The sequence below is a fragment of the Mobula hypostoma genome, chromosome 6 (assembly GCF_963921235.1).
Source record: "Mobula hypostoma chromosome 6, sMobHyp1.1, whole genome shotgun sequence".
NCBI lineage: Eukaryota > Metazoa > Chordata > Chondrichthyes > Myliobatiformes > Myliobatidae > Mobula > Mobula hypostoma.
This window is the reverse complement of record NC_086102.1, coordinates 93,518,271-93,539,230: the sequence shown is the minus strand read 5'-3', so window position 1 is coordinate 93,539,230 and position 20,960 is coordinate 93,518,271. Positions and strand designations below refer to the sequence as shown.

Below are 20,960 nucleotides of genomic sequence, written 5' to 3'. Positions count from 1 at the left end.
GTGTCCTTATCTCCAGTTCTCCACCGCTCCCAGAGGGCAGATCTGCTAGTAGCACCTGACGCTGGCAATGTTCATATCCTATCATGCCCTATACTTTATACTTTATACTTGATTGTCGCCAAACAATTGATACTAGAACGTAAATCATCACAGCGATATTTGATTCTGCGCTTCACACTCCCTGGATTACAAATATTAAATATTAAAAATAGTTAAAATTAGCAAATATTAAAAATTTAAATTATAAATCATAAATAGAAAATAGAAAAATGGGAAGTAAGGTAGTGCAAAAAAACCAAGAGGCAGGTCCGGATATTTGGAGGGTACGGTCCAGATCCGGGTCAGGATCCATTCAGCAGTCTTATCACAGTTGGAAAGAAGCTGTTCCCAAATCTGGCCGTACGAGTCCTCATAATGGTTGGAAGAAAGCTTGTGGGTGTTGTGCAGTGAGTCCGGATTTTGCAGGAAGAGTGATTGAATGTCTAGCAGCAGGTGCAAACTGTGAAAATCCTTGCTCTGTAGGTGCAAGGCCTGGAGTAGTAAGTACTCCAGCAGTTTGTCTTTTAACTATGGATCTCAGCACATGCAGACTCTTGTACCCCTACTGGAGTAGTGGTGTGTGATTGTAAAGCGGGGCACAGACAAGTTAGCTGTATTGCTGATTTAAGGAGATTAGAGGAGTTACAGAGTATGGCACAAATGATTAATCCTTTTCCCAGCTTCTTGTCTGTAGCCTAGAAGATTATGGATTTCAGATGTTTATTCATGTACTTTTGAAAACTGAGGCAATGACTTAGAGATCTCCACTAGTCATGTAGTGTTTAATTTCTCATTTGTCCTCTAATCTTTCACACAAATAACTTAAACCTATGCCCTCCTAGTTATAGTCTTTACTGCTAACGAAATAGGTCTTACCTTTTTTAGGCCTCTGGTAATTATGGGTGTCTCAATTAAATCTCACTTGGTCTCTCTTGCTCTGATGAATATAAATCCAATTGAGCCAATCCCTTTTCTTAACTATGCCCTTCAAAGAAATGTTCTCAAAATCTTTGCAGCTTCAGATACCATTGTCTCCTTCCTCTGGTGTGGTAACCAAAATGTCCACAGTACTAGATGGGAACTTAACAAATGTTCCAACATAACCTCACTACTCTTGTATTCCATGCCCTAGCCAAAAATGACGAGAGCTCTGCAACTAACTCATCCACCCCTTTTGCTACTTTAAGGAATAAATAGAGATGCACTTCAAGATTACTGGTCAGCTGGAGTTCAGCGACCAGTGGTGTTGCACAGGGATTTGTTCTGGGACCTCAGAGTGCACAAAAAAGCTGGAAGAACTCATTTTGTCAGGCAGCATCTTTGGAAAGGAATAAAGAGTTGATATTTTGGGCCAAGACCCTTCATCAGGTCTTCAGCTTTTTGTGATTTTTATAAATGACTTGGATAAGGAAGTGGAAGGGTGGGCTAGTAAGTCTGCAGATGACATGAAGGTTGTGGAGCTGAGGATAGTGTCTAAGATTGTTGCCGGTTAAAATGGGACATTGACAGGATACAGTGCTGGGCTGAGAAGTGGCAGATGGAGTTCGAACCAGAAAAGTGTGAAGTGATTCACTTTGGAAGGTCGAATTTGAAGGTGGAATGAGGTGTAGGAGATATGTGTCTATTTTCTGTCTGTATTGTATTTTGTGGTGCATCTATTATGGTAATCTGTGATGTGGCTTGGGATGTGGTAGAAGCAAATGAGTATAGTTATATATTCATACTAGGAGCTAGTTAGTTTTTTAGTTTGGTAGAGGCTGGGGATAATATTTTTTTGGGAAGTATATATTTTGTTCACTGTTAATTGGAACATTATTAGACCACTTAAATATGTATGGAATGCTAATTCAGATATTGTTTTAATATGTTGATTCGAATGTTAACTTCGTTACTTTGCTAATGGGAACTCTGTATCACTAATTTAGTTTTGTTAGTTTTTTTTAAATCGCTGCAAGATCATTCAGCTTTACTGGTTTTGTAATAAAGGATGGAACGTACGCTTTTCAGTTTGAAATTCATTATTTTGGAAACGTGTCATACAGTGTCAAGTACCGCGGCTTAGTCTTTCAGTGATTTTGGTTTACTTTCAAGTAATCACTACATTTGGTCAACAAAAAAACGAACACAATCTATGGCAAAGAACTGCCTCGGACTTCTTGATGAAACTGGGGCAAGTAAACGACCTTTTGTTGATTCACGCTGCGTCTTTGTGGTTCGAACACAGTTTTTGAAAGGTCAGCGCCGCCCATCTATTGGGAATCATTGCTCGATTGTGTGGAGTTTTCCTGAGGGACCATTGCTTTGTTTTATTGAATTGGTGAAATATTCCAGTTGCCAATATTTGGACTAAAGGTTGTTTGGTCTGCCTTAAGCACCATGGATTTGTGGATATTTTGTTAGTTGACTATGTTTATTGAATCAAATATTACGAGTACTATGGGCAAAAAAAAGTTAATTACAAGTCGCACAACTGGAAAAAGTGACACGAGTGTATCAAAGCATGGAATTGGCGCCAGTGACCCTGGAGTTGGGACCTGCTAAATGAAATTGAAGCTAAAGCTAAGGCTAATCAAATCAAAAGTCTTGAAAAGGAGTGTGAACAAGCAAATCTGTGTCTTTATTGATGCTTTGCTGTACACTTGGTGCTCAGTGGAGGGTGCTGATGGCTTTTTGCAGGTGGGGTGGGGGGGTCATTGCCTTGCTGTTGCTTGTACATGGGAGAGGGAGCTGGGGCGCTTTGGGGTTCTAACATTTACCTGTCATTCATTCTTTGGGGCACTCCGCTGTTTCTGTGGATGTTTGCGAAGAAAAGGAATTTCAGGATGTATATTGTATACATACCTCTGACATTAAATGTACCTACCTATTGAAGTCTATTGAAACAAATGTGAGCAAAATTAAAGTTTTAATACCATCAATTAATGATCTTATGAAAATTAAAGAAAATGCCTTACAAGGGCAATTTCATGTTGAAGATTTGACTAATCTCCATGAAGTTGTTGCTTAGCAATATCACATGCTAATCTCATTACTTCCCAAGACTGAATAAGAAAGGCCAATTTTTTTCAAACAGTGATCACTATTGTAGTGCATTCACAGAGGATACAAAACAATGGTTGACCCAAACATGTTATTTTGAAGGTCATGCTGCTGCATTAAGTAAATATGCGTCTCACCTTCCACAAGACAATGCTTCCTAAATTCCAAGGCATGTTTTGATTACACATAGAGGTGACCCATAGGTGACATGAAACCAAACAACAGTGTGTCTAATGTCAGCACTCGAAGTTCTGTTGCAGGAAGAAAATTTTCTGTATCTACTACCTCCTCTGCACCCATTAACACAGAAGCTGAATTACACTAATCACACAACAATGTCTATTGAAGGACAAACATGTGCTGGAAGAGCAAGAGAGGATTCTATGGAAAAGGAAGTAGAAGCTACAGAAAAGGAAGAATCAGCTTGTTAGAGGAAGAAATTGCCACACATATGGCCAAAGTTAATGTGCTAAGTACTCAAAGTACACCAGCAGGACAGTCCGATGATGTGATTTCCCATATTCAGAAGGCACAAAGAGAAACAAAGACACCCAGTGTCAATGTTAATTTATTCATTCCTCGAGTGTCTGTGAAACATGAACAGTGTTGAAGACTGACAGCTATAGTGACTGCCTCTATTTCCTTGAACAGTACACTAGAGTTTGCCTGAGAGAACTTGCCAGAAGTTGCCAGCATGTTGATCCTAAGAATGGATATGTAAAAGCTAAGGCTTTACTATAGGAACATTTTGATAGTGAACAGAAAACTGCATCTGCCTATGTGCAAAAGGCTCTTTTTTTGCTTACCTATCAAATCTGAAGACATGAAAGAGGCTGTTGTAATGTCATGGAAGAAGTGTAGTACAGGCATGTCAATATGTTGATTGTCATAAAGAAATTGCCCTATATGCTTTGGGATAAAAGGAGAACAGAGGTCTGTGAACACGAGAAAGGCACAACCATAAGATAACTTTCACTGACATTGTTGATTTTATTGAAAGGCCAGTAAAGGTTGCTACACATCTGGTGTTTTGGAATAAACAGGATATTCCATCACCTGCAATAAGCAAAGGAGAAAACAAAACTAAGTCACAATATCATTCTAAGGCAAAAGGAAACAGCTCTGCCACTACTGTGGCCACTGTGAAAAGTAGAGCTAAAAATGAAGCTGGAACTAATGGAAGGGAAATGGCCTCATCAGCCAAAGAGGTTTGTCTGTTCTGTGAGGGCGAACATGCATGGATTTGTACTCACAGATGGAAAAAAGGGCTTATAGTGAAAAAATTGCTTTTCTAAAGAAAAATGGTGATGGTTTTGATGTTTGTGTACAGGACATATCAGCAAGGATAGCAGGAAGCATCTTTCATGCAAGGTATTCAGGGGTAAGCATCCCAGCATACTGTATATTCACTCCAACAGAAGGGTGAAAAATCAAAACAAGCTGGAAAAGAATCAGACACAGCAGTGAGTAGTGCCTTGGTATCTAATGGCCTTAAGGGCAGGGGATCATGATTGTAATCTTCCCATAGTTACAGTACAGGGAATAATAACTTTTTCAGATTTGTTTTTAGGGGACTGTTTAATGTCTTTTTCTCAGATAGCGGATAAATATGATTTCTCTAATGCACACTTTTTAAAATATTTACAAATCAGGAATTTTTTATGTGGTTTGTTACCAAATTACCCTTCTGCTTATCCACCTAATATGATAGATGTTCTCTTTTAGTTTAAACCATTTCAAAAAGGGTTGATAGCTATAATCTGTAAACGGTTATTGAGTTTACGAATGATACCTAACAATAAAATTAAACGCGCTTGGGAATTGGAACTTCAAGAGTAATTTTCAGATGATCATTGGAGTAAAATTTTTCATTTGGTTAACAACTCATCTATTTGTGCCCGTCATCCCTTGATACAGTTCAAGGTAGTGCATCGGGCCCGTATGTCAAAGGATAAACTAGCGCGTATTTTCTCCAATATTATTCCTATTTGTGACAGATGTAATACTGGGCTGGCCACTTTAACTCATATGTATTGGTCTTGTATAAAGCTAGATAACTTTTGGAGAGATATTTTTAAAACACTATCAAGAATTTTGGATTTGGATCTACAATCTCACTTGCTTACGGCAATTTTTGGGATTATCCCATCGGAAGCAGGAAATAGTCCTGTTTCTGCTCAACGTATGATAGCCTTTTCGACCTTACTGGCTAGAAGAGCCATTTTATTGAAGTGGAAGGATTCTAATCCAGCTACGGTCTTTTACTGGCTCTCCTCCATCATGTCCTGTTTAAGTTTAGAGAAAATAAGAAGTTGGATATTTGATACATCCTTTAAATTTGAACAAATATGGCGACCTTTTATCCAATATTTTCATTTAATTTGATTTATTACTCTTTCAAGTTTTTTTTGAGGTTTTAGATTCAATCAGAAAGTTTCTCTCTCTTTTTTTGGTTGTATCCTTAAAATGGACGACCAGTCCTTTTTTTTTGTTTTGTTTGTTCTGTTTTTTTTATAGTGTAGTGGGTTTTTTCTCTCTATTTAAAACCCAATGTTTTTTTTTCCTTTCTCCTTTCAACTGGTAAGAGGAGAATTGTTATTTTTTTTAATTATATATTTTATACTGGTTTAACAACATCTATGATTTTGATAGTGTCTATTTTAAACTTGGTTACTGATATATATGTTTGAACTAATTCTTCTCTTGATTGTATTTGATTGTATCTATGTTTTTTAATCAATAAAAAGATTAATAAAGACAAAGACAGGTGAAGTCTAAAAAGGATAACAAGACAGTGGTTGCTTATGATAAAGGAAGTACAGTAGTGTTCTGCACAGTGAGCCCCATGAAAAGTTCTACCTCACCGGAAAAAGGACATGCATTCTCTTATGCACCATGGGTCAAGAGAAGGTCAGGAGTAACTACATTGTTTCAAGATTGGAAGTGGCTGGCTTAGATGATGTAAACTATTGTGATCTACCTAACATCTACAGACAGGAAAGTATGCCTGTCCATAAAGGGAACATTCTACAGCAGGGATGGTCTCGTATGAAACATGTCTGTTTGCCAGAGACTGATTCAGAAATTGAGCTGCTGATAGAGAACAGATGTGCCCAAAGCATTGGAACTGTTGCAAGTGATACCAGTGTTAATAATAGAGGTAATAGTTAACAGGATCTTAGTTTGGTACTTGAATGAACTTTGGCAGTGGCAGTTCAAGGCAGACTTCCCTGAATGTAGTCAGAATGAGCAACCTGTTTGTCAAGAGAAGATCATATGTTCATGGAGCCAGACTAGTTTACCTTTGAGAAAGTAAAAGGTCAATATGCCAAATAATAGGAAGATTGCTGAACAGCATACTCTGAATCTAAGGAAAAGGTTTAAGAAAGATTTGTCATTTCCTGCTGATTACACAGCTTTCATGAAGGATGTCATCTCCAAAGATTATCCTGAAAGACTGCCTACATGGGATCTGGAATGCAGTGATGGGAAAGTCTGGTAAATGCCACATCATGGCGTTTATCATCCCAGAAAATGGAAACTTCCTGTTGTATTTGACTGTGGCAAACTTTTCAGGAGGTATCACTTAATGTTCAGATTTTACAGGGATCAGATATTATTAGCTCACTGATTGGAGTCATAACCAGGAGGATGAGAGGTGACCTGATAGAGGTGTACAAGATAATGAGAGGCATTTCCCCAGGGCTGAACTGGCTAGCACGAGAGGGCACAGTTTTAAGGTGCTTGGAAGTAGGTACAGAGAAGATGTCAGGGGTAAGTTTTTTCTTATGCAGAGAGTGGTGAGTGCGTGGAATGGGCTGCCGGCGGTGGTGGTGGAGGTAGAAACGATAGGGTCTTTTAAGAGGTTCCTGGATGGCTACATGGAGCTTAGAAAAATAGAGGGCTGTGGGTAAAGCCTAGGTAGTTCAAATGTAGGGACATATTCGGCACAGCTTTGTGGGCTGAAGGGCCTGTATTGTGCTGTATGCTTTCTATGTCTAACCAGATTCAGAAAAGAACCAGTGGTGATCATGGCAGATATTGAATCAATGTTCGGTCAGGTTAAAGTACCAGTGAAAGATGCAGATCTGCTGAGGTTTCTCAGGTGGCTTAATGGTGACCTCAGCCAAGATGTGGTGGGCTTTAAAATGGTGATACATCTCCTTGGAGCAACTTCATCACTGAACTATGCCAACTTCGCTCTGAGGAAATTTGCAGAAAATAATGGAGAACAGTTCAGCTGCGAGACAGTGGATAAGATTTTGCATTGCTTCTTGTGTCTGTGTCCCACTCATGAGCAGCTGATGTTGGTATAGTATCAAACCAGCCAAGCCATCTCTTACATAGATTTTGTAGGATTTTCTTAGCAGATATACCACCAGATTCAAGATTCGTAAAAGATCATAGAATGAACTAACTGTGGAGAGGATTCCCCTTCCGCTGAGTGGTCTATTTTGGATCGTGATATTAAAGTTGAAAATATCAGACTGAATGCATCATTGCACACCCTTTACTTGCTCCAACAAAGGAACATCTTGATCCATATCTCTGCCTTCAGTCTTTGCTCTTCTACTGTCACAGCTAGCACACTAAGTCTGATGCTTATCCACTTTGTGAGCTGAAAGCCACCTTTAGCACAAATGGATACAAGGTCATGATAGAAATGGGCAGAGTTAAGATGGTGCCAAATGGCTGACCCTTCAAGCTTATCTGCGGAAACAGCTTAAACTCCTCTCTTTAATATCTCTATTTTACCTTTTTAATGTGGTTGGGGTTCTATCAAGGTCCCTGATCTGCAACAGCACTCAAAACTTCTTTTTTTTTTTAAAGGTGGATAAGTTCCCATTCTTGGAGCTCACCGACCAGCTGTAAAGTGGTGTAACTGTTCCTCCAACCATTTGAAAGACTTCAAGGCTGTCAGATGTCTGAATACCCTGGATTTTGGGGAAGTTACTGCTGCACAGTTACACCACTTTACAGATGCAAGTGAAGATGGCCATGGAGCAGTGACCAACCTACTGTTGCACAACACATTTGAATTTAAATCTTGCATCATCCCACAACATGAGGGAGTAAAAATCTTTGCATTATGGTTCCTGTAGAAGATCTTGAGGATTTGGGGCCTCATGCCAAACTTCTTCAGTCACCTGAGGTGAAGAGGTAGCCTCCAACCTAATGGCAAGAACATCGATTTCTCAAAGTTCCGGTAATGCCTCACCTCTTCATCATTCCCCACCTCCTTTTCCCTCCCTCACCTCACCTTATCTCCTTGCCCACCCATCATCTCCCTCTGCTGCTCCTCCCCCCTTTTCTTTCTTCCATGGCCTTCTGCCCTCTTCTATCGGACTCCCCCTGTATCTCTTCCATCAGTCAACTTCCCAGCTCCTCATTTCATCCCTCCCCCTTCCGGTTTCACCTGTCATCTGGTGTTTCTCTCTCCCCTCCCCCATCTTGTAAATTTACTCCTCAGCTTTCACCCCCAACCGCCCCCCCCCAGTCTTGCTGAAGGGTCTCGGCCCGAAACATCGACTGTACTTTTTTCCATAGATGCTGCCTGGCCTGCTGAGTTCCTCCAGCATTTTGTGTGTGTTGCTTGGATTTCCAGCACTGCAGATTTTCTCTTGTTTGTCAGAACATGCCAAACTTGTTTTGGAAACGGTGGGTCAAGGAGTATTTACCACAGTTACAGGAGCATCAGAAATGTTCAGGTATAAAATGCAATTTCATCCCAGGAGAGATTGAGTTTATAGTTGATGACTCAGCACCTCAAAGCTCATGGACTATGAGAAGAGTTATTACAGTCTTTCCAGACAGAAGAGAATTGGTGCAGCAGGTGCACATTAAGCGGCCAAAATCTGTCTTCTACATGAGGAGAAGTTTGAGGAGCTACAGTTTTAGAAGCTTCATGACTTTGACTGGACAGGGAGTGGTGGTAACTCACTCTCATCACTCTGTATGAGGCTAAGTGCTAATAACCCCTGGCCTAGATGACTGTTAAACGTGATAACTGGAAGAAGAAAGAAGAAAGAGGACATTTGTTTAAATGAAGATTTTATGGCTCCAATCTTAGTAGTATGTAGTTGTAATTATTATAGGGTAATAATTAAGTGGCTGAGATGTTGGAGCCATGTATCTATTTTCTGTCTGTATTGTGTTTGTGGTGGATTTATCATGGCAATCTGTCATGTGATTGGGAGTGTGGTAGAAGCAAATGAGTGTAATTGTAATTATGTATTCATGCTTGGGATTAGTTTTATTTTAATTTAGTCTAGTGGAGAGTGGGTAATTCACGGGAGTGATAGTTTTTGTTGACCGTTAACTGGAACGTTCTTAGACACTTAAATACATACTATACGCTAATTCTAATATCGCTTAAATACGTTAGCTCAACCACTAACTTTATTACTTTGCTAATTTGAGCGCTGCACTGGTGATTTAGTTTTGTTAATTTTTTTTATCATTCCAGGATTGTTTTGTAATAAAGGATGGAATGGGATCACAGAGACATGGCTCCAGGGTGACCAAGGATGGGAGCTCAACATTCAGGGATATTCAATATTCAGGAGGGATAGACGTGAAGAAAAGGAGGTGGGGTAGCATTGCTGGTTAGAGAGGAGATTAACACAATAGAAAGGAAGGACATTAGCCTGGAGGATGTGGAATCGAGATGGGGTAGAGCTGCATAACACTAAGGGGCAGAAAACGCTGGTGAGAATTGTGTACAGGCCACCTAACAGTAGTAGTGAGGTTGGGGATGGCATTAAACAGGAAATTAGAAATGCGTGCAATAATGGAACAGCAGTTATAATGTGTGACTTCAATCTACATATAGATTGGGTGAACCAAATTGGTAAAGGTGCTGAGGAAGAGGATTTCTTGGAATGTATGCGGGATGGTTTTTTTGAACCAACATGTCGAGGAACCAACTAGAGAGCAGGCTATTCTAGACTGGGTTTTGAGCAATGAGGAAGGGTTCATTAGCAATCTTGTTGTGAGAGGCCCCTTGGGTAAGAGTGACCATAATATGGTGGAATTCTTCATTAAGATGGAGAGTGACATAGTTAATTCAGAAACAAAGGTTCTGAACTTAAAAATGGTAACTTTGAAGGTATGAGACGTGAATTAGCTAAGACAGACTAGCAAATGATACTTAAAGGGTTGACGGTGGATATGCAATGGCAAGCATTTAAAGATCACATGGATGAACTACAACAATATTTCATCCCAGTTTGGCAAAGGAATAAACCAGGGAAAGTAGTGCACCCGTGGCTGACAAGGGAAATTAGGGATAGTATCAATTCCAAAGAAGAAGCATACAAATTAGCCAGAGAAAGTGGCTCACCTGAGGACTGGGAGAAATTCAGAGTCCAGCAGAGGAGGACAAAGGGCTTAATTAGGAAAGGCTGTAACTAGTAGAGTGGATGGGGGAGAACCAGTGGATGTGGTATATTTGGATTTTCAAAAGGGTTTTGACAATGTCCCACACAGGAGATTAGTGCACAAACTTAAAGCACACGGTATTGGGGGTAAGGTATTGATGTGGATAGAGAATTGGTTGGCAGACAGGAAACAAAGAATGGGAATAAATGGGACCTTTTCAGAATGGCAGGCAGTGACTAGTGGGGTACCGCAAGGCTCAATGCTGGGACCCAAGTTGTTTACAATATATATTAATGAATTAGACAAGGGAATTAAATGCAGCATCTCCAAGTTTGCGGATGACACGAAGCTGGGCGGCAGTGTTAGCTGTGAGGAGGATGCTAAGAGGATGCAGGGTGACTTGGATAGGTTAGGTGAGTGGGCAAATTCATGGCAGATGCAATTTAATGTGGATAAATCTGAGGTTATCCGCTTTGGTGGCAAAAACAGGAAAACAGATTATTATCTGAATGGTGGCCGATTAGGAAAAGGGGAGGTGCAACGAGACTTGGGTGTCATTATACACCAGTCATTGAAAGTGGGCATGCAGGTACAGCAGGCGGTGAAAAAGGCGAATGGTATGCTGGTATTTATAGCGAGAGGATTCGAGTACAGGAGCAGGGAGGTACTACTGCAGTTGTACAAGGCCTTGGTGAGACCACACCTGGAGTATTATGTGCAGTTTTGGTCCCCTAATCTGAGGAAAGACAACCTTGTCATAGAGGGAGTACAAAGAAGGTTCACCAGATTGATTCCTGGGATGGCAGGACTTTCATATGATGAAAGACTGGATGAACTAGGCTTACACTCAGTGGAATTTAGAAGATTGAGGGAGGATCTGATTGAAACGTATAAGATCCTAAAGGGATTGGACAGGCTACATGCAGGAAGATTGTTCCCGATATTGGGGAAGTCCAGAACAAGGGGTCACAGTTTAAGGATAAAGGGGAAGCCTTTTAGGACCGAGATTAGGAAAAACTTCTTCACACAGAGAGTGGTGAATCTGTGGAATTCTCTGCCACAGGAAACAGTTGAGGCCAGTTCATTGGTTATATTTAAGAGGGAGTTAGATATGACCCTCGTGGCTAAAGGGATAAAGGGGTATGGAGGGAAGGCTGATACAGGGTTCTGAGTTGGATGATCAGCCATGATCGTATTGAATGGCGGTGCAGGCTGGAAGGGCCGAATGGCCTACTCCCGCACCTATTTTCTATGTTTCTATGTACACTTTTCGATTTGGAAATTCATAATTTGGAAGCAAGTCATCTAGTGTCAAGTACCCTGGCACTACTCAGCGGTTTAGGTTTCTCTTCAAGTAACCCCTACAGCAGGGTCAATGGCAGGATTCTTAGCAGGATGGATGAACAGAGGGATCTTGGAGTCTACCAATAGATCCCTTAAATTTGCTGTGCAAGTTGATAAGGTTGTTATGAAGGCATGTAGTGTGATGGCCTTCATCAGTCAGGAGATGAAGTTTGAAAGCCACGAGGTAACGTTGCAGCTCTGGACCACAATTGGAATAGTGTGTTCAGCTGGTCACCCTCATTAAGGGAAGGGTGTGGAAGCTTTAGAGAGGCTGTGGAGCAGATCTACCAGGATGCCACCTGGATTAGAAACCATGTTTATGATGATAACCTGAGCAAGCGAGGGCTTTTCTCGATAGAGTGAAGAAGAATGAGAGGTGACTGAAAGGCATGTACGGTGCTATATTGTTCTAGATTCTAAGATGCCTCTTTTTCTCTACACTGACTTTCCTAACTTAGCATATACTCCCTCACCTTGTTTATCCTCACACAATGCATTGCCTCACACTTTATCAGATTGGGTTTTTGTGCCCTATGACATGTCTTCTTTCAGTGTGGAACTGTCTTCCTGTCAAATCCATTGGCAACTTAAATTCAATTCATATATTCATACTATAAAGCACAGCACTGTGGAATGAGCCCTCCGAACACAAAACAACTCACTGACTATTACTCGTTGCTTTTCACTAACCAAAAGATTTTCCCACACTGAGCAGTCAAGCCAATGCCACTTTCCCTGTCCAGGAAGGTAGATCTGTAAGGAGTCTCTGTACATTCTTGCAGTGGGACGCACAGGTTTCCCCCAGCTGCTCCAGTGTCCTCCCACAGTCCAAGATATAGTGGGTAGGTTAATTGGTCATTTTGTCCTGTGGCTAGCGTAGGGTTAATCAGGGTTGCTGGGGTGGGGTGGCTTAAAGGACAGACTCTGCACTGTATCACTAAAATAAAATAAAATAAAATAATGAGAAGCAAATGGCCGAAATTCGTGGCCTGTGGTCAGCAAAACCAACTCTGTACTGACTGCAAAAGCATATTTCAATTTACTCGGATTGGAGAGAATCTCTGGGAACTTCAGCAGGGAATCAGCGAGTCGGTTTGTTTTGTCTCCTCTCTTGCTGTGAAACAGGGACATCTCTTTTTCCCTTATTAGGGAGAGAGAGAAAGCCTGTGGTACGTCGAATTACCGGGTGAAGGAGTAGTCTTTGGGGTACTGGAAGTTTGTGTCTTTATTGATACTTTGCTGCACATTTCAGTGCTCAGTGGTGGGGGCGGGGTGCCAATGCTTTTTGCTGGGGAGGGGGATCATTGCCTTGCTGCTGCTTGTGTATGGAAGGGGGGAGTTGGGGGGCTTTGGGGCTCTAACATTTAACTGTCATTCATTCTTTGGGACACTCCTCTGTTTTCGTGGATGTTTGCGAAGAAAAAGAATTTCAGGATGTACATTGTACACATTTCTCTGACATTAAATGTACCTATTGAAACTTATTGAATCTTTCAGGATGACACAAAAGCCTTGGGGCATAGGGGCAAAGCCATCTACATCACAATCACAACCTAAACAACCAACTGGTAAACACTATCAGTGCACTGCTGCTGTTGTAGAGGATGGGAAGGGAGGAAGGAGAAGTGTGGCACTGGGGGAGAGGATGGAGAAGGTGGCTGAGGGTGGGGAGAAGGAAGGGGGAGGAGAGAGGTGAAGGGTGAATGAAAGGAAGGAGGGGTGAAGAGAGGAGGGTGGGAGTAAGGAGGAGAGTGGAGCATGAAGGGGAGAGATGGAAAGGGAAGAGGTGGAGAGGGGTAGAGGAAGAGGAAGGCACAATAGAGAGGAAAGGAAAAGATGAAGAGGAGGAGGGAGGAGGAGAGTGGAGTGAAGAGATAGGGAGGAAGGAAGAAGGGTGTGATGTAAGGTGCATGAGAAGGGGGAAGAACGTACAGGAGAAGCGGGAGGGATGTACAGGAGAAGTGGGAGGTGAACGTGCAGGAGGAGGTGGGTAAGCAGAGGAGGATGGAAAAGAGAGAATGAAGAAGACACATAGGCTCTTCAGAGCTGAAGAGAAGCACTCAGCATTTCAGGAACAACTTCGACCCTTGGCCATCTGATTTCTGAATGGAAAGTGAAACCATGAACACTACTTGACTCGTTTTGCACTACCTATTTAATTTATATTTTAAAATACAGTGCATTTCTTACTGTAACTTGTAGTTTTATTACTATGTATTGCAACGTACTATTGCAACAGAACAACTAATTTCAGGACATACGGCGGTGAAATTAAACCAGATTCTGATTCTGATAAAGTGGACAGGGAGGGCTGGGGAATCCAAAACTGGAGGGAACTGATACATGATAAAAGAGGAAAAATTTAAAAAATACCTGAGAGATAACTTTTGTACATGAAGGGTATTGAGTACCTGGAAAAAGCTGCCAGAGGAAATGGTCGAGGTGGAGACAATTGCAAAACTTAAGAGACAGTTAGTACTTGGAGAGGTGGGACTTACAGAGTTATGGGCTGAGAATGGGAAACTGGGGCTAGCAGGGAGGATGCTGTTGTCAACATGGACTAGTTGGGCTGAAGGGCCGGTTTCTATGCTGTATTACCCTATGACTAAAGAAAAGAGGGGAAAGGGAGGAATAAGGAACACGTTGGAGAGTACACGCTGTATTTAAAAAGGAAATTCACTTGTCCTAGATAATATCAGAGCAGGTTGGCCTATTTCCCATATCATTTTGTGATGTGGACATCTGACCTACCATGATCCATTGGTCCAGGGGTCACTCCACAAGCACAATGAAGGAGATTCTGTGGTCAGCAGCAACCACTACCAGTGCCATATACCTTAGAAATTACCTTTCCTTAGAGTGATCTTTCCAGCAAGAATTTCCTGAATCCTTGCTGCTGAGGCAACGAATTTGAATTCATATTAATAGATAATGCCAATTGGTCCAGTACCCTAACAACCACACACAGACAATGTCAGTGACGGGGTCTGCCTCACCCATTTCTCTCCTTCACACTCACCTCACGGAAATCTTCCTCAAAGTGTCGGAGTTGCAGACACTGCTTAAGCTTCAGCTGATGTTTACTCCAAAACTCATCAAAGGCCACTTCAGTCTCACACAACTGTGCAAGCAACCTGAAAGTAAAGGGAAAGTTTAGGAGACAAACTTAGTATCATTTACTTAATAATAGGGAAGGGACTAGTGTAATACAGCTAGGCATTCTTTCAACGCCTCCAGGATACGGTTCGACGAAGGAAATTGGGAGGGCCCTCAGGTGTGTGTTAATGCTGGTTTAGTTCAAATGTTATTGTGTTGAAATTTCTAAACAGAACCATTGAAATGTGATATTTCAGTTGCAACATTAGTTGTCCCATATAGTGTGATGCTGGCCAGAGCAACCCATGCTTCTTAAGAAGCAGTTAGAGATCAGCACAGACTATTATGCGATTCCGTAACTCCTAAGTGATGTACACAACTAGAGATACTAACATCAGAAACTGAAAGAGAAAGAAAATACTTGTCATACGCAGCATCGAGGGAGAGAACGCTATATTCACTTAACAGGTTACAAATCTTACAAATTGGTTCTTGTGGAGGTTTCAAACCCCAATGTTCACTTTTTATCATTTTCTCTCGAGAGGTTAACTGATCTCCAGCATACAACAGGAATTCTGCAGATGCTGGAAATTCAAGCAACACACATCAAAGTTGCTGGTGAACACAGCAGTCCAGGCAGCATCTCTAGAACGAGGTGTAGTCGACGTTTCAGGCCAAGACCTTCGCTCCGACTTTCAAATCTCTTACTCACTCTTCCTTCAGTTAGTCCTGACAAAGGGTCTCGGCCTGAAACGTCGACTGTCTCTCTTCCTAGAGATGCTGCCTGGCCTGCTGCGTTCACCAGCAACTTTGATGTGTGTTGCTTGATCTCCAGCATGCTCCTTTTACTGCATCACAAAGTATCATCTGTAGTGGTCTTTGGTTCTTTCTTTTTAACAGAAGCAAAGTTCCTTGCCAGTATCCTGCCACATGAGACAGTCAATGCTGAAGCTGAGTTGCTGCGTGTGACTCTTTCAGTGGTTAGCCATGTAAAGGAAAAGAGTAGAGACAAAGAGACCCCCTGATTTTAGGATGAGATTTCCATTCTCTGTAGTCATGGTCTTCAATTTTGGAAGGATCAACAGATCATATTACCGATGAAAAGGGCATAAAAGCTCACCGTTCTACAGTGCTCTGATTATCCAGCTCATCTGTATTCAGCCGATGCCCTGGATTTCTGTTGACTGGTTCCAGAATACAGGCAAGGAGAGAACAACCCTGTCTTCGTGTCTGGCTTATATCATCCTTTTAGAGAGCGAAAGGAGAGAGAAAGGAAAATTCATGAGTGGAATAAGAATTCCAACTTACAGTACATACTTCTGGTAAATCTCCACTGTGGAAGTAATATTCTGGATTTCTCTCCCTTTGTGTTGAAACTAGTATGAAAGTCCGTTTCAGGTTTCACTCCACTGGGTTGACATCTGGCCGCTGATTCCGTTCCAAACTGTCGATTGTATGAAGATTGCCTTTGATGCTTTGATCCCCTCAAGAATATTCAAGTACTGTATACCAAACCATTGTCCAAGAACAGCTTGAAATACTTAACATAAACTTGCTACAAAGACATTGTTCTTTCCTCCTTAATAAAGTTTGTAGAGGCTCTGGAAAAGGTGGTTGGAGTGACTCTCAACTATCTTCTCCCCGCTTTAATTTTGTGTCTTTAACAGTTGTGCTTAGCACTACACCAACATAATGCATTAGAGTAAACAAATTGAAAATCACAATAACTAAAACTGACATTTAGTGCCTTTGTAATGTTGTTCAGTCCCTGAACAATATAATACAAATCTGCTTCCCCAATGCTTTATACAGACATTTGATGGCATATTACAGTAACTAATGGATTCTGATTTTACAGGTGTGCTCAAGGCAGAGGTCAACAAGTCAGAAAATACAATAATCACTCAATATAACCATACCCCCACAGTATTGTAATGAATGGCATCAAAAGCACATAAGACTGATAAGAACAATAACTAGAAGTGGAGAGGGACAGAAGAACAATGCCATTCGTAGGAGTGAATGTTGGACTTTAGAATTTAACAATAGTAAGGGAGCTCATTCATATGTGTGGATGCAAGCACAACAATTTGAGTCTCAGTGTTGACAGGACTTAACAAGATGAGTGTGAATGTTCAGAAGGTGCAGCCTGACCTCTCCTCACTGCACATAAATGACTCCTCTGTGGAGAGAGCTAGGAGCACCAAGTTTTGTGGGAGTGCACATAAAGGACGATCTCACTTGGTTGCTCAACACCACCTCTTCCTGAGGAGATTGAGAAGAGCAAGGCTCACCCCTCCCACCCCCTCTAACCAATTTTTACAGAAGCTCCATTGAGTTTGTACCGACCAACTGCATCACCATCTGGTACAGGAATTGCAAGGCGTCCCACCACAAGACCTGACAAAGGATTGTGAGGACCGCTGAGTAGGTCATCGGGATCTGTCTTCCACCCATTAGGGACATTTAGTATTGTCGATGATCCCACCCACCCATCCAACAATCTCCTTAACCTGCTACCATCAGGCAGGATGTACTGATAAAGACTGTTAGGATGGGAAACAGCTTCTTCTCCAAGGTCGTGAGATTACTGAACTCTCTGCCACTAGCCAGGTCTCATCACGTACAAAACACCAGTAGTGTTATACTATTTACTTTTTAACTTGTGATGTAAATGCATCTTAATATTTGATCATTTATTTGCGGTAATATTATTTTATGTGTATTGTGTGAGTTATACGTAGTGTGTTGTGCACTTTGGTCCGGAGGAACATGTATATGGTTGAACTGACAATAAAACTGAACTGTCAGACACAAAGTCTATAGAAGCGAGGCAAAGCTGCAGAGATGTCTTGCACCCGATACAAATTACAGAGGAGGAGGTCTTTTCTGTCTTGAGGCAAATTAGGGTGGTTAATTCCCCAGGGTCTGACAAGGTGTTCCCTTGGCCACTATAGGAGGCTAGTGCAGAAATTGCAGGGGCCCTAGCAGAGATGTTTGAATCGGCCTTAGTGACAGGTCAGGTATGGAGGATTGGAGGATAGCCATATAGCATTCCACATCCACCGTGCTGAGGTGAGGGTTGAGATGGGACCTTCATCGAGGACAAGGATCTCCATTCATGAGGTGTGCATATGGATTTTTATTTATAATCCTGTTCTGCGTGCCTAAAAGTAGTCAGATACAATAGACAGTGCATGATGACATATACAAGAGGTATATACAACTGGAAATCCCAGCTTAGGTTTACTGTTGAAGATTTATGCCTTGTTTAGTAAATTACTTATTATATATTCCTTGGAACATGTCTGCATTATCTGCATTACATCTAGCACATTACCTTCATCATTTCTTTTTTCTCTGTGTGCATTGTTACAAGACCCATGGTTGCAGTAACATCATTTGGTAATTCAGTTTCTGCAATTTCTGTCCCAAACATCTGAAGCACCTGAGCAGTTTCCTTCACCTTGACAGCAAAACTTTCAATAGCCTAATGCAAACAAAGACATCAGAAATATGAACTAGATTAAATATGGTAAATTGGATGGACCCAGAGTGGTTAATTTACTAACCCAGATGAAAATCATGACATAGATATTTTTATAAAAGAAGCACTTGTGACAGAATTGTAAGCCTGTTTTTAATGCAAATTCCTTATTTGTACATGTCTGCTAAAATAAATTGGCCTATTTGCATTAGCAGCCATCACTCTTCTCTTGATCTGCAGCATGCTGTCGAGGACTATTGTTGCAGAATACAGAAGCCCCACGTTCAATTCATCATCAATTCCTAGTTGAACTGAGCATCAGTTTTGACAAAACTGTGCTAACTAACCAAGGGACAGATATTTGATAGATTTGGTGGAAGGTAGGAGTGGGTGTAGTGGGGGTGGAACTAGGCTGGAAATGACCCTGAGTCAATTCTGCTGCTCGGAAAGTCAGATGGTTTACCAGCAGGTAATGAGCAGGTATCTGGACAGGACGTCTGAGGGTAATAGTACCAAGTGAGCTAAAAACATCACAGCTACAATGTCTCGTGACACTTTCAGTACTTCAAACTTAATCAGGAGGAAGAGAGGAAGGAAACTCACCGTGCGATGGCAGAACCACTGAGTGTGGCAGTACTCCAGGGTCCCCCCGAGTTCTTCTGTCAGCTGTGTTTTATCAATGTAGTTGTGTAGTTCTGAGATTGAGTTCAGCATTATGACCTGCAAGGGAAGACATTCTTAAAGCAATGAGTCTATCTCTCTGCAAAATCAACCTGGAATTACATCAAGTCAATCTCTTACAGAACATTCACTATGTTCAGAAAACAGAAGTTAGTTATTGAAAACCTTGAGATGTGTTTATTAATTTTCATGATCTTTGTCCAAGTTTAATGAACACCCTCAGTTGCTTGGGTAATAAAGTTGCAGGAGTGCTTCTAACCTGGCAACAGATGGACTGATATACAGTCCTTGATCCCCTGCAGTTTGCCTACCAGGAGCACATTGGAGTCAACAATGCTGTCATCTACCTGCTGAAGAGAGCCTACTCCCATTTGGATAAGCAGGGCAGCTCTGTGAGAATCGTGTTTTTTGATTTCTCAAGCGCCTTCAATTCCATGCAGCCCTCATTGCAGGGGGAGAAGCTCTGTTCAATGCAGGTTGGCACTTCCATTGTATCCTGGACAATGGACTACCTGACTGACAGACCACAGTTGGTGCAGCTTCAGAGCTGTGTGTCAGACATGGCTATAAGCAGCACTGAGGCCCCACAGGGGACTGTATCGGCTGCCTTCCTGTTTACCCTGTATACCTCAGACTTTAGATACAACACTGAGTCATGTCATCTGCAGAAATTCTCTGATGACTCAGCAATAGTTGGGTGTATAAAGAGAGGTCAGGAGGATGAATACAGGGCCCTGATGGAGGACTTGTCAAATGGTGCAAGCTGAATCATCAGCAGAGCAACATCAGTAAGACAAAGGAGATGGTGATGGATTTCAGGAAGAGTACACCTGCACTTCTCCCTGTTACTATTGATGGTGAGGACCTTCAAGTACCTGGGGTGCACCTGAATGACAGACTTGAGTGGAGCACCAACACAGAGAATGTGTAAGAGGGCCAAAGCTGCCTCTACTTCCAGAGGAGACTGAGGTCCTTTGGAGTAGGCAGGCCTCTCTTTCACATGTTCTACCAGTCTGTTGTTACTAGCACAATCTTCTATGCGGTAGTGTGCTGGGACAATGGCATCAACGTGGGTGATGCCAACAGGCTAATAAACTGATTAGAAACGCTGGTTCTGTTATAGGAGTCAAACTGAACAGACTGGAGGCTGTGGTAGAACAAAGGACCCTACAGAAAACCCTGGCAATTCTGGACAATGTTTCTCACCCTCTGCATGCCATCTTGTCTGAACAGAGCAGAATTTTTAGTAATAGACTAAGACAACTGCGCTGTTCCCCAAAGAGTGCCATACGAGGTCATTCTTACCCTCAGCCATTAGGTAACCTATAGCCAGGGAAATGATGACCCCCCCCCCCCGTTAGACTGTTTGAGGTAACTTTTTTTTTATTCTTTCTTACTTCTCTTCTAATATTTGTATATTTGTTTATCTGTGCACTTGTAATACTGCTGTGACACTGTAACTGCTTTTGGAATCAAAAAAGTATCCATCTATCTATCTATCTATACTGCTCCTTCCATAAATCCAGACTGACCTCTTCAGTATTTCCAGCACTTTCTGTTTTAATTATAACAACAAGAGTGACAAGAACACAGCAACTCTGACATAACAAAACAACTTAAAGCACAATAGAAGAAAAAACACACCCCACAGCCACGATCAGATTCTGTACATGTACTTTCTGACATCCAGCATGTCTAAGTGATCAAAAGACAAATAATACTCAAAACATTTGGACTAACGAACATGAGCACAGATCCAATATCCAATAATTGAAATATCATTGTTTAGGCATTGATAAAGTGTTTAGGAAGAAATCTATAGAACCCCCTGGTTGCAACTTGACTGAAACAACTGACAAACCATCTCCTTTGCTCCAGCTATCTCGAGGACTGT

General features: G+C 41.6%; 1 protein-coding gene across 9 annotated transcripts in view; it reads right to left on the bottom strand.

Annotated features, from left to right (window-relative positions):
- The window catches only part of mcf2la (mcf.2 cell line derived transforming sequence-like a), a 307,378-nt gene that overhangs the window by 104,568 nt on the left and 181,850 nt on the right, over positions 1-20,960 (bottom strand). For all 9 annotated transcript variants that reach the window (XM_063051229.1, XM_063051230.1, XM_063051232.1 and 6 more), the window contains 4 exons: positions 18,989-19,105; positions 18,239-18,388; positions 16,019-16,143; positions 14,822-14,936 (listed from right to left, as the gene is read on the bottom strand). In XM_063051229.1, coding sequence (XP_062907299.1) covers positions 14,822-14,936; positions 16,019-16,143; positions 18,239-18,388; positions 18,989-19,105 — 507 coding nt within the window. The remainder of the gene's footprint in view (positions 1-14,821; positions 14,937-16,018; positions 16,144-18,238; positions 18,389-18,988; positions 19,106-20,960) is intronic.